We start from the raw sequence: 14351 nt of genomic DNA, 5'->3' as shown, positions 1-14351 counted from the left end.
AGGCTATAAGGAATGAAGGTGCACTTTGGTTACTTTTAAGAATTGGACATATTTTGTAGGATAATGTGAAACAACTTGACTGTCTATTGAGGAGTCAAAAGAGAATATAAAACAGCTGCAGATGTGGATATCATAAAGATTCAGAATCCAGCACAGTCCTAGTGACCTCAACATTTCTTTGCCCCTACTAATTCTTCATTACCTAGAGTTCTCTACCCTGTGTCCCACTGTAATAAGGTCTTGGCTATTTTCTCTTATCTTGCATTTGTTTCCATATCTACCACAACTACCAACTGTTCCACTCTCAGTAATGGCCACTATATCTTATAAGTCTTGAGTTTAAACTTCTGAATGAAAGGATCTGCTTGGTCTTCTTAGTCAAAGTCAAAGGGACGGAGTTGAGCCCTATTCAGCAGAGCTTTTCCAGCAGGTAATTTCATGTGTGTCTTCTGCCTTTATGTGGTTTGTCCTTGTCATTGGTCCAGGTGCCTACTACAGTCTTCAATCATTTGTAGCCAGGATGGTGTGCCTGCCTAGTAATGCATTTGACTGGTATAAAACCAACAGGGAAAACAAAAAGTCTTGTGGATTAATTATCAGAATTTTTCAGTTTGAGGGTAGACTTTTTTTAAAAAAACAACCTTTTCTTGTCCATGTATTTTCTGAGAGTTCATTAACCTCACAGTAGCCATTAAAATCTCATTAGTCAAGTGCCAGGGACTGGGCATCTGCATTGTTTATAGTCTGGCAAGGAGAACATAAGTCTTGTTCCAGGTCTTTGTGACAAAGGAAGGAAGGAAATGGTTTTCAGCTTTATTGTTTGTTTAAGAATATGTTTCTGGTTTTAGGTTCCTACATTTTATGTTACTCAATTAAGTTCTTGGACAATTTTGATTCCTTCTTAATATCTTTTTGAGCTAATTTTTAAAAGAAAACCAAAGTGGCAACTATTTAGTGAACTGTATCACTTAAACCAGTGCTGTCTGTTTTAAAAGTTAAGTCTTCTGTTCCATTTTTTCCTTAGCCAACACATATAAAATTGCATATTAAACCAAACCCTAAAATATGATTGCATAGTTGTATAGTTTGATTTTTTTTAAATATACACTATGGATTTATTCTGATATTTCTGGCAGTTATTTTTTAATAGCTTTATTTGTAACAGTGTTATAAGAGGACGGGATATGATTGAAGCAGCTTGTTTGTACTATTTTTTGGTGGCATGGTGGTACATGCTTGTTATCCCAGCTGCTTGAGAGGATGAGAGAGGAGGATTGTGAGTTCAAAGCTGGCCTTAGCCACTTAGTAAGGTCCTAAGAAACTGAGTGAGACTCCATCTCTAAATAAAATACAAAACAGAGCAGGGGAAGTGGCTCAGTGGTTGAGTGCCCCTGGGTTCAATCCCCAGTACCAAAAAAAAAAAATGAATAAAATTTCACAGTTTGACTTTTAAAAATAAATACTATGGATTTATTCGTTATTTCTGGCAGGTATTTTTAACAGCTTTATTTTAACAGTGTTCTAAGAAGACAGATACAAGTGAGGCACCTTGTTTGTACTATTTCTTTGTGTGTAAAGGATAGCTCTACTATCTATATCACGTGTAAATTTTACCTCTTCATAGCATCTGCAAATTAGTGAAGATAATCAAAATGTGTTCATTGTCACAGCATAGCCACAAACATCACTATAACCTACTCAGTTTTGTTCTATAGTATTGATTATTTTATTCATAATCAGAGTTTTTCCCAGTTAAAGTCAATATGTAAATGTATGATAATCCCAACAACCAATTTCAACATATGATGCTAACTGCCCCACCAAACTATCATTGTTTAATAGGAACATCTCCCAGTATCTAGCTGCTTACTTGATGGTTTTCAGCCTTATCGTCTGTTTAGATTTCAGGGAATTCTCTAAAATTATGAGTATTTTAATATTTATATGCTGTGTGCATTTGGCATAAGGTTCATAACTTTGATTAGATTCTCTAAGAAGACTATAGTAAAGAAAAAAAAAGTGGTAAGTTCTATTTTGAGAAAACCACATCCTGCTAAATTGATCTGCTTGTTTCTTGAACATGCTTTGTCTCTGCCAGACCCCAGGTTGCAGTCTCTACTTTTCCAACCCTGAGCCGGTCCTCCTCCAAGGTCCAGCCTTCTCTGTAGCATATGGTGCCCGGCCTTCAAGAGCTGCTGCCTCTGATTTAGTATCCATTCCTTTGACAACCAGTAGGTTCTGTCCTCTATTGTTCTCTTTTTATGTATCCTGTTCTCTCTTCCCAAGGAGGGAACGTAAGATGCCTCAGCATAGGAAACATGGCTTTATCTTGATACATTTCCAGTTAATAAATTATACCCTAAGAATATTTTGATAAGTGCACAGTACATCTTCCTGTTCATGTTGATGCCAAGTGGAACAGCCAAGTCCTGCATTAGTTGTTTCTTGACAGCCTTAGAAATCTTTGCAGAAACTATAAAATGAAAGACTTACATCAGCATAATCATTCATCTAGGCAGGAGGTATTTGGCTTTAATATTGATTTGGCAGGTCCAGTGTATTCATAGTGTTTTTTCTCTATCAACAGTGGAAAGAACCATGCTAGACTTCCCTCAGCATGTGTCCTCTGACAAAGAAGTACGGGCAGCAAGTACTGAAGCTGACAAAAGACTTTCTCGTTTTGATATTGAGATGAGTATGAGAGAAGATATATTTAAGAGAATTGTTCATTTACAGGTAAATGGTGTTATAAATTCCTTTAAAGGGGAAGAAAACCTACAACAAAAAAATTAAGAAGCTGGGGGCTGGAGATGTAGCTCAGTAGTAAAATAAGAGCCTTGCACACGCGTGAGGGCCTGAGTTCAATCCCGCCCACCACCAAAAACAAAAAAAAATTAAGAAAGTAAGAACCTTTGACCTAGGATACATAGTGTTTGAATTTTCCTTGATTTTGTTTCCAGTGATTATAATAATGGTCATTACATAGTAATATGTATTGTTATATCATCTAGGTTTATATTGAATTGCTAATTCCATTGACTTAAGAATTAGAGGCCAAGGGTAGAAGTATGCACAGCTATAAGTCTAAGGCTTTTTAATCATTATGAACTTGATAGTTCTATGTAAAAACCCCTTTGAATTTTCAAAATACTGTATTTATAGAATTTCTCCCTAGAATTTCCAATTTCCTTCAATTAACCTTCCTTTTTTTCTTTTTTCTTTTTTGGTACCAGGGAATAATCCAGAGGTGCTTAACCAGTGAACCACATTCCCAGCCCATTTTTTAATTTTAATTTTTATTTTTTATTGATTTTTTTTTAAAAAAATGACAGCAGAATGCATTACAATTCTTATTACACATGTAGAACACAATTTTTCATATCTCTGGTTTTATATAAAGTATATTCATACCAATTTGTGTCTTCATATATGTACTTTGGATAATGATGTCTATCACATTTCACTATCCTTGCTAACCCCCTGTCCCCTCTCTAACCCCCTCCTACCCCTCTGCCCTATCTAGAGTTCATCTATTCCTCCCATGCTCCCCCTCCCTACCACATTATGAGTCAGTCACCTTATATCAGAGAAAACATTCATCATTTGTTTTTTTGGGATTGGCTAACTTCACTTAGCATTATCTTCTCCAATGCCATCCATTTCCCTGCAAATGCCATGATTTTATTTTCTTTTATTGCTGAGGCAGGGTCTCGCTAAGTTGCTTGGATCAGTTTAACTACCATATCATGACTTCTAAATTCTCATTTGGAATAATTTTTTGTTACTATTCCACCTTCTCTGAGTCTTATGAATATTAGATATGGAAGCCTGTTACTTTAGATTTCCTTGTCATACTTTTAAATTTTGTGTATATTTGGAACTGATCCCACTGAATTTGGGGAAAAATGCTACATATAGAGTAGACTAGCACACCCTAGTGACCTGATACACACCAGTGTGCTCATCAAGGGGTGGACTGGTTCATTTCAGGACTTTATTGTAATGATTTAAAGCAATTTCAAATTTGGTTCCATAATTTCTCCTCTTTCCAACAGAGCAATTGCTCTCTTACGTGTGGATTATTGGATGAACATTCTCAGAATGTTCTCAGAATCCTCTAAAGTTTCTGTGAAAGCTATATCAGAATAATAAATATTAACTGTTGTGTTTCCTTTTTCAGCGAAAGTTATTACTTGAATTTATTTACTTTAAAACACTTTCCTTAACAGGCAATTATTTAGGTGATATTTTTTATAATGTAGAATAATCAGTATCAGGTTTCTGCTAGGGTTGGATACTTTAATAAGCAGTAAGTCTCATCCCATTTATACCTAAAGGACACTTAGATATAATCCAAATAATCTGTTTCTTTTTCTGTGCTAATAGTGTAAGCAAAATAATGGTTACATGATATACTATACAAAGCCTTCATTAAGCTGGATAAATCAGATCTTAAATTAATATGAAGTCAGCAACTTCAGGCATGTTCTATTAAAATAATACTGAGTTCCCAAGATACCACCAAAACAGATAATAATCAAATATAATCTTATCCAAATTGGAAAATTATGAGTGATGGCCTTTATATTCTCCTAGTTTTATTTCATTTCCAAATAATCTAATTTTCTTTCTAGCTCTATATTTTCTTTCTAGCGCCATGTTCTTCACTTAGGGTTAATAAACAGAAATGTGAAATCACATTTCACAGTTCTTTGTACAAATCTTGCCCGCTGAACATTCCCGTCATCCACAGATACATGTTACCCCAAAACATAGCAGCCAGAAATAGAAGCAGTCATTTTATTTTCTCTGAGAGTTTCTGTGGATCAGAAATTCAGGAAGGAATCATTTGAGCAGTTCTGATTTGGGGTCACATATGTAGTTTCTGATATTGATGGCTAGTTTTGAAGTGGACAGGAAGGAGCTGATCAAGGATCTTTTTCTTTGTGTAGTCTCTGGGTAGCTTGATCAGCTGGGGCTGTTGTAACAAAGTAACATAGACTGAGTGACTTAAACAACAGAAATTAGTTTTTTTTCACAGTTCTAAAGGCCAGAAGTCTTGAGATAAGAAATGCCAGATAATCAAGTTTTTATGAGAACTCTCTGACTGCCCCTTTCCACTGTGTGCTCACAGCCTTTCCTCAGTACATGCTTGGGGTGTGGGGATGAGTATCTGTTCTTCTTGTTATAATTTCACCAGTCTTTTCAAATTAGAACCCACCCTTTGACCTCATTTAACCTAAATTACCCCCCAAAAGCCCATCTCCAAAGAGAGTCACTGGGGGTTAGGGCTTCAACAAATTAATTTTGAAAGGACAAAGTTCAGTTCATCACATGGGGACATACTCAAGTAATCTGTTTATGTGGGTTAATTGGGGCTTCCTTCCACATGACTGCATTAGGGTAGAAGGACTTCTGTACTTGAGAATCAGGGCCCCAACACCAGTGTGCCAGGAAACCACATAGGAACTGCTTCACTTCTGCCATATACTGCATGTTATATTAGATGATGCTATAGTTTGGATCTTGAATCTCTTCCAAAGTCTCATATGTTGAGAGCTTCGTCCCCAGCCTGTGGCAATATTGAGAAGTAGTAGAGCCTTTAAGAAATGCGGCCTCATGGAATGAAGTTAGGTCATCGGGGGCATGCCCTTGAATGGAATATTAGTATCGTAGTCCCTTCCGGTCTCCCTCTTTACCTCCCAGATACTATGGGGTGAATAGATTTACTGCACTCTTCACCATGATAAACTGCTTTGCCACAGGCCCAGAAAAACAATAGAACCAAGCAACCATGGACTGAAACCTCTGAAACTACAGGTCAGAATAAATTTTACCTACTCATAAGCTGATTAAATTTTGACATAGCAATGGAAAGCTAGCACAGAAGACCAGTCACTGTGATGTCCCAGATTTAAGGGATACTACATCACAGTCTGGGGAGTATCAATTAATTTGTAGTCATGATTTAAAACTCTCAAAATAAGTAACTTGTTGACTCAGTGGATACAAGAAATCATAGTGGAACACAAGACTAAGCAGTGTGCTGTGGTCTTCCTCCCCTTCCCACCAGTGCATGACTAGTAATACTACTTCACATCTGTATAGCAGTAGAGCTATCTGATTTCACCTTTATACCCAATTCTGTTTGATTCTGTTGTGAACCTCCAGCAGAAAGCCTGATACAAAGGATGGATTTAATAAATGTTCATAGAATGAAAGTAAGAAACAAGATGGTGGCAGGTTTGGAAAACAGGCCTTCAGTAATTGGGGCTGGAACATGAGCTCTTGGATCTCTTCCTTATGATAAAGTGAAAAAGAATTCCTAATGCATTAAGATCTTAGAATTCTAAGCCAGGCAAGGTAGTGCATGACTGTAGTCCCAGCAGTTTGGGAGGCTGAGGCAGGAGGATCGCCAGCTCAAAGCTAGCCTCAGCAAAAGCGAGGTGCTAAACAACTCAGTGGGACCCTGCCTCTAACTAAAATACAAAAGAGGGCTGGGGATGGGCTCAGTGGTCAAGTGCCCCTTAGTTCAATCCCTGGTTACTCACCGCCCCTCCCCCCCCCCAAAAAAGATCTTAGAATTATAAAATTTAAAGCTTTTAGAAGTTTATATAGGATTTTTTATGATATTTGGACAGGAATGTATTTCTTAAATAAGACACGAGAAGTACTGTGACATACAAGACTAATATGCTTGATTACCTTAAAATAAAGAACTTCTGATCATAACATGAAAAGACAAATACTGAAAAAAAGAAATATTGTGAAACATTGCACTAGTAAATCATTCTACAATATATAAAGAACTACTATAATTAGAAACAGAGACATCCCAGTAGAAAGATGGACAGATGACATGAAGAGATAATTCAGGAGAAGCACAAATGGCAATTAAATGTGTGAAAAGATGTTCAACCTGATTAATAATCAGGGAAATGCAAATTACCTCAATAAGTTACTATTTTTCACTCATGAAATTGGCAAAAATTAAGAAGTCTGACAATGCCAAAGTGTTTTATGGATGTTGATCAGTGGGAATGTTCATTCACTGCTAGGACAAATGTAATTAGTTAAAAATTGCAATAACTAATTTGGAGAAAACCTTAGTATTATAAAGCTGATCTTAAATTCTCTACAGCCTATTGTAATCTCCCCACCTCTGCCTCAATATTTACCTAGAGGTACTTTTGTGTGTGATTCTTGGGGGTCTCCATAAACAGGAGCTGAGCATGTAGGAACTGAGCCTTGAGCAATGGATATGTGAAACTGGCTTCAAAGCAGGCGGACCTCACCTTTGCTTGGCAAGGAATTACAGCTCTGGGAGTGGGCATCACTGGGCTACACTCCGCTGAAACCCAATCCCTTGCCTCATTTGGGTGGAACTTTCTCAAGTGTCTTCCCCTCAATAATTAGGGTTTCAGGTGTGCTTTCTCTCTCTTTTCCAATGGACCTTTACGGTTGAGAGCCATCCCTGATTCCTGCAAGCAAAAGGTATTTCTGTGTGTTGTGTGCTTTCTTTGCTGTTTTCTTAGTTGCTCTTGTGAAGCCAGCTCAGGTCGCCAGTCTGGCTGGCTAGCCATATGTGTTCATAGATAAAATTAGACAAATGTTCATAGCAACATTATAACAGTAAAACACTGAAATAACCCAGATTTCCATCAACAACAAAATGGATCGATCAAATGCGGTACATGGGGCTGGGGCCGTAGCTCAGTGGTAGAGCGCTTGCCTTGCAGGTGTGGCCCTGGGTTTAATCCTTATCACTACATATTAATAAATGAATAAAATAAAGGTCCATCAAAAAAAACACCAAATGTGGTACATTTATGCAGTGGAATATTTTATAGCATTGAAATTAAGAAACTAGCAACCATGGAACAATAAATATGTCTCAATCTCAGTAACAATGAAAGAAAAAAATTGCAGTGTGCTGCATATAGCATGCTATATAGATAAGTGGTAAAACAGGAAAATTGTTTATGATAAAATTCAAGACATTTATCTTTTGTATAGATTCCCAGTTTATATTAGTAAATGCAACAACATCGTTAATATCCTGTATCTTAAGGGAAGTATGGATTTAATTTGTTCTTATACCTTCCATATACATAGGTTTATTCATCTGTGAATATCAAATATTTCATTACAATTAACATACTAAATGAATATTTAATTCCACCAAAAGAAAAAGAAAAAAAGGATTTCTTTATCCTGTTAGCTTGAAAATGGTCAAATGTCAAGCCAGCATTTATGGGCATAGGTCTTAGTATTTTTCCAGATCTCAGAAAGACTTTTCAATCATTAAGTTAAAAAAAAAAAAGCAAAAATCAAAGAAGGTTTCATACATGGAATTTCTAGCTATATTAGTGAGAAAATGTACATGTCTTCAGATAAAACAATCCAGGCATATTTTATTACTACTAAATAATAAATGCATAAGAGGAATTCTTTGGTAAAATAAAGGCTGAATTATGAAGCAAAATAGAATGACCTTTGTAATATTGTTTATATTTTTTTCAGAGTTGTGGGCCAACTAGAGATTTAAAGGGGGAAGTTTTAATGTTAATGCTGGTGAATAGGTCATGGGATTAAGTATAGATGCTTGCTTTCTTTGTTTTATTGTTTTGTTTTTGTGGTGCTGGAGATTAAACTCAGGGCCTCTGGCATTCTGAGCAGCTGTGCTACCACTAAACTATATGCCCCCAGGCCAACTTGGAGCATGAATGTGATCTCTCCTACTCCACCAATTCTGGAGGGCCAGTGTCCCAAATTAAAATACAAGAGCCAGTACCTTAAAACTATGTCCAAAAAAATGAAAAACTGTCTAATATTTATTTATAATTTAATTCCTTTTATCTACCATGCTTTTCTTGTTCTTTCTTTTTTCTTCCATGTTTTTTTGTTGGTACATTATAGTTGAACATTACTGATGGGATTTGTTGTTACATATTCATACATGCATACAGTATGACAATATAATTTGGCCAATATCACTCCCTAGCACTTTCCTCTTTCCTCTCCGCCTACTTTCTTCGTTTTGAAAGTGTAGTCATTCTTCATAATCAATATACTAAAACTTGTAATTTTGTCAGGCCTTTAAAAGCCTAGGGATCCAGATGTAAGCATCAACCACCATGGTCTTCTCCATTGGCCCAGTTCCCCCATTTTTGTGCCTCATTTTTGTCTACAAACTTAATATCTTTTTTTTCTTACCCTACATGATATTAACATCATCTCCTAATAGATCTTTTTTACCCCTTCTTATGACGTAAAGCACCACAAGAATATTCGGTGTGGTGGTCCATGCCTGTAATTCCAGTGGCTCAGGAGACTGAGGCAGGAGGATTGCGAGTTCAAAGCCAGCCTCAGCAAAAGCAAGGCACTAAACACTCAGTGAGACCCTGTCTCTAAATAAAATACAAAACAGGGCTGGGGATGTGGCTCAGTGATCAAGTGCCCTGAGTTCAATCCCCAACACCAAAAAAAAAAAGAATATTTGGCTTTATTTCCCTAGTGTCTGACATCAATAGGAGCTTAGTAAATTTATGTTGAATAAAATCCAACTAGCCCCCAATAAAATGTGTCTTCTTACAGTGTGGTGTCCTACTTCAGTGTCCTCAGACTATGGCTGTGATGTAAGCCATGAATCCTGGATGGCATACTGAGTCAGTAGTAAGGGGGAGGATCTTTTTCTGCATCCCTCTAGTCCAGGAATGCAGTGGTAGGATAAAAATCTAACAATAAATATCATGGATTGGGGTGGGGGGTGGACAGAAGAAAAAGGAAACTGAACTGCAAATAAAACAAGTAAACAACTTATTTCCCTATTTTATCTTTTGAAATAGGCTCCAATAGCCCATCCAATATCTTTATATTTCCTTAGCCATTTCAAAGTTTGTGAATTCATTTTTAAATGATAGTCGGAGGAAGGTACAGTCTCAATCTTCAGAGTTCCTTCAACAACTTTATAATTTCTACTTTGCATACATAGTAAGCACAGTATGAAAAATCCCACCAAAATAATGTCTTTACCTGTGTATATTAGAAACTGGAAATATGAAGATCTTGCAAAAAAAAAGGGTGGGGGAGGGACAATGTCAGGGAGACAAAGGTAGGAAGGATTTGGGGAAAATGAAGGAAATTCTCATTTTTTTTCTTACGAAGTTTTAACAAGTGATAAAGCTTCAAGGATGGTCATGGATTCCTGTGACACACTGGGAAAAGCAGTAAACTGAGAATTTAAACAATTTACTTTCTTCAATTTTTACCATGAGAAAGCTGTGTGATCTTGGGAAGATCATTTAACCTCATTTTCTTGCCTATAAAATGAGCGTGTAAGCGTACCTATGAGGTGGGGGACAGGCAGAACATATTAACACATTTACATAAAAGCTCTTTAAGACAGGAGGAAGTTAAAAGGAAAATAAATCTTGTCACCACAGAAGTTAAAATAAGGGTGTTTACTGTCAGATCGTTTAAATTTAAAAAGTATTGCAGAGAACTTTACCCTTCCCTGGACAAACATCCCCCATGAGCCTATGGCCCAGTTCAGATTCAAGGGGAGAAAGTCTTGTTCAGGAAGGAAAGTATGACAGCAAAGCAGTCTGGAAGTGTTTTCATTTCCCTCTTAAAAGATCCCTGAGGGGGATTCTGACCTTGCCTGGAGATCATAAAGGAGAGTGTTATCATGATGGGCTCTGGAACAGGAATGTGCTTAAGAAGTGCATTTTAGAACTGCCTCACTCCTTCCAGAAACCTCCAGAGATTGCCTGAGACCTCAGTATGACTAGCAAGCTGTGTCTGGTTATAATTGAGTCAGATTTTTGTTAAGCATGATTTCTGTGAATTTTTATTTGAGTATTTTAGTCAGTTGTATTTTTTAAATGTTTTGTAGTCATTACTGAACCTTTATTTGTTTATTTATATGCATGCTGAGAATCAAACCCAGTGCCTCACACAGCTAGGCAAGGGCTCTACCACTGAGCCACAACCCCTAATTAGTCATATTTTAATTGGACCTAATTCATGGCTAATTTTTCTCAGAATATCCTTCTACCTGTTTGTACCTGAATCACCTGTTTTGAGTATAAGTAGTTTTACTTTTAATCCAGACGATGAATTTTGAGAATCCTAAGCATACTTCCAGGCTTCCTGAAATAGCTGCCTCAATACCTGTAGATAGGCAAGTTTAGTCCTACTCACTGTTAGGGCCCCTCATGATCAAGCACAGTTGTGGAGTTGGAAGTCTGCTTATGTCAACTAGTGAGGCTTTGTGATGAGCCTTTGTCCCAAGCTCAGAGTGAAATGTGGCCCAGGAGCCCAAAAGCCTATGTAGGTGTCCAGCTGCATGCCTCAGCTTCTCACAGGCTGACCCTCTGCTCTGCATCTCTACCTACTCACCTGGGTCCTTAACAACCTGCCTAGCTCTTGCCATGCCCTTCTCACTGGGGATTCCTCCTCCTCCACACACATTGCTACCGCCTGGATTCTCCCAGCTGTACAACTTACAGTATTGTACCGTCTAGAGACTCCTGTTGCCATGCCTCACACTTGAGAACAGACTTCCTGACGCTATTAAAGCCAGCCCAGATGAATCCAAGTTAATCACATCCGCATGAACACTGTGATTTGAACTGCTGGCCATCCCTGAGGGAGCCAGCCCATAACCCAGTATCTCCCTGGACATTCTGGGTTTCTTCCCATTGCGGACACTTGATGCTAGGATTTCAGTAGATGCCAGTACTACCTAGGGAGGGTTCCAACTTCAAGCATGCCAGCATGCTCACAAATTCTAAAGGGACACAAAAGGAGGTTATTATGGAAAAAAGAAGCCTTAACTATTCTTTGCCTCCACTGAGGGTAAACTCAGAGGAAACTTTGAGTAATGTATGAACAGTAAGTGCTTTAGTACTGTAACATAAATTATTTATTAGTGGACAAAGTGAAATACAGTTTGCTCTCTCAAATAGTACCCTCAGTTAAAATACTACGGTATTCACCTGCTGCAACAAAGTGTTTAAAAAATTATGTAATTATTGCAGCAGGACCCTAGCATCAGCAATCTAAAATGCAACCTCTAAAGCTAAATGCAGTCTTTTTAAAGACTAATTAGCTGGAAAATTAGGAATGCTCAAGGATGAACAGTCCAGGTCTTTCATGGAGAGAGTATCCAGCCAATGGGAAGTCGGCAAAGCCCCAGTGACAGAAGGCACTCTTTGGCTGTTAACCAGACTGAATCCATTACACCTGCTGAATCTGTCTGGAGTCCATTTCCTACTAGGGACCACTAACTGACCAGTCATCCAGATGTGCCATGAGTGTTCTGCCACCTATTTTGGAGAAACATGATCTTTTTATTACCTGTCTGTAGCTGGAGGAATTTTCCATTCTCCTCCAGGGCCCTTTGTTCTTTGGGTGAGTGTTGTGTTGCTGCATAGAGATTTAAATTCACCAGCAGCTTTCCCCCTCTCTATGCAGTGCTGACTCATTTTCCCTAGACACTTGTTCATATGCAGCTTGCTGTGGTCCCTTGATCTCTCTTGCCAAGTGACAGGAAAGCATTTGTGAGGTATTGGAAGCCTTTTACTGGGGTTTTATCCAGCTGTCCTTGTTTGGTATTTTGGCAAAAGAGTTCTACTCTGCATTTGTTCCATTTTTTCTATTCCTGCCTTTCAAGTAGAACCAGGTTAGCAAATGATAGAAAATTAAATCCAGATGATTTGTGATAAGAAGTGTTTTTTTAAAAAAAAAATGGACTACTCAGTCATAAAGAATGCTCAGAATGAGATTATGCAAATACTTCTATTATCGCACCTTCCAGTGGTAAGGGCACTCTTTGATTTTGAGGCAAGGCAACAAAATTCTGGTTAGCTTTATATTTATTTAATTTTTCTGTTTTAAATGAGCAGAAGCTCACTGAAGCATAAAAGAAATTATGTTTTTAAAAGAGCCTGCCTTATAATCACCTAGGTGCTTCACAGCTCAACAGAGATGATGAATAAATTTGCTTTGGCATCATAGTTTATAATTTACCCATGCACTTGCAACAGAAATGGTTGTCACACTTATTAATTTCAGGAAACTTGTGATTTGGAAAAGATAAAGCCTGAAGCCAGACGATACTTGGAAAAGTCAGTTAAAATGGGAAAAAGGAACGGACTCCATCTTCCAGAACAAGTACAAAATGTGAGTTTATGTATCTTTTTCTTACTGGGAACAAAATGAATAAATAAAATACAACAGAAATAAGGAAATAGGGAAGAAGTTGGAGTGTAATAAAATAACCCATAATACAGATGCATTTACAATGTGTTTGGTATTCTATGTTTTAAATCCTATAACTCCTGTTAACCTCATGGTGACTGACAAACAACTAATAATTGTTTTTAAATTCTGTCCAGGTTTTATTTGTTTTATGTTTGTTGGGTTACTTCTCCTGATCTATTTTATATTCTTTGTTGGTTCGAGATCTTAATAGTTGGCTTGTATGTTCTTTCTCATGGACATACAGAGATAGAGCACTGGTAATAAACTCTATTGATGGAGAGTTTTAAAACCAGCACTTTGGAATGGAGCATACTATGATTGATATATGCTCCTTTTATAAAGCGAGATTAGCTGCTGGAAAGTGCTTTTCAAAATTTTATTTTGTCCAAGGCCAATCCTTCTAGGTTCAGAACTAAACTTGGCTGCAGAATTAACCTCATTCTTCTTAGACAGGAAATATAATTCATATCTATTTCCAGATCAGTCTTCTAGAGAGCAGACCCGGAAACAAGTTTGAAAGAAATCCAGCCCAAATGTCATCATGATAGATATAAATAAAGGCACCACTGAGACATGTACCCTTCTGCCACCTCAGTGCCCTTTGATCACCTTATGTCATCTTCATCCTCATTAGAGGAGAAAGGCACTTGATCTGCTTGTCTGACCCTTTGCCTTCCTAGCCAATCCTTCAGTCCTATAGTATGAAAACTATAAGGGTACAATGTGTTTAGTTGTAGTTAACAAAATCCCCTTTTAAAAAATAGATGATATTTAGTCATTTGTGTAACTGGAAGATGCAGAGGTAAATGGGCTTCATGGTTTATTTGAATCTAGATGACCAGTGGTGCCTCCTGATTTTTCTTACCTCTACTCTGTCTTCTTTAGTATTAGTGTTATCCAAAGGCTGACTTCCTTTTATTACTAAAGTAACTGAAAACTCCCCCATCCAGAAGGACATTGGGAAGCTCCTATCAAACCTCCCTTTGTGTCTTTGTAACCCACAGTGTATCTTGGACCTAATCCTCAATCCCCCATCAGACACTGATGCTTCTTATCAACACCACAGTTTGAGAACCAGCGTA

The 14351-nt window shown here is 37.5% G+C and overlaps 1 protein-coding gene across 2 annotated transcripts in view; it reads left to right on the top strand.

Annotated features, from left to right (window-relative positions):
- Nln (neurolysin) overlaps nt 1-14351 on the top strand; it is a 97710-nt gene that overhangs the window by 37817 nt on the left and 45542 nt on the right. For both annotated transcript variants that reach the window (XM_005319558.5, XM_013356103.4), the window contains 2 exons: nt 2588-2736; nt 13081-13188. In XM_005319558.5, the coding sequence (XP_005319615.1) occupies nt 2588-2736; nt 13081-13188 (257 nt within the window). The remainder of the gene's footprint in view (nt 1-2587; nt 2737-13080; nt 13189-14351) is intronic.

This window comes from Ictidomys tridecemlineatus, chromosome 1, assembly GCF_052094955.1.
Source record: "Ictidomys tridecemlineatus isolate mIctTri1 chromosome 1, mIctTri1.hap1, whole genome shotgun sequence".
NCBI lineage: Eukaryota > Metazoa > Chordata > Mammalia > Rodentia > Sciuridae > Ictidomys > Ictidomys tridecemlineatus.
Note: the sequence above shows the minus strand (reverse complement) of the source record. Positions and strands in the feature narration are given on the sequence as shown.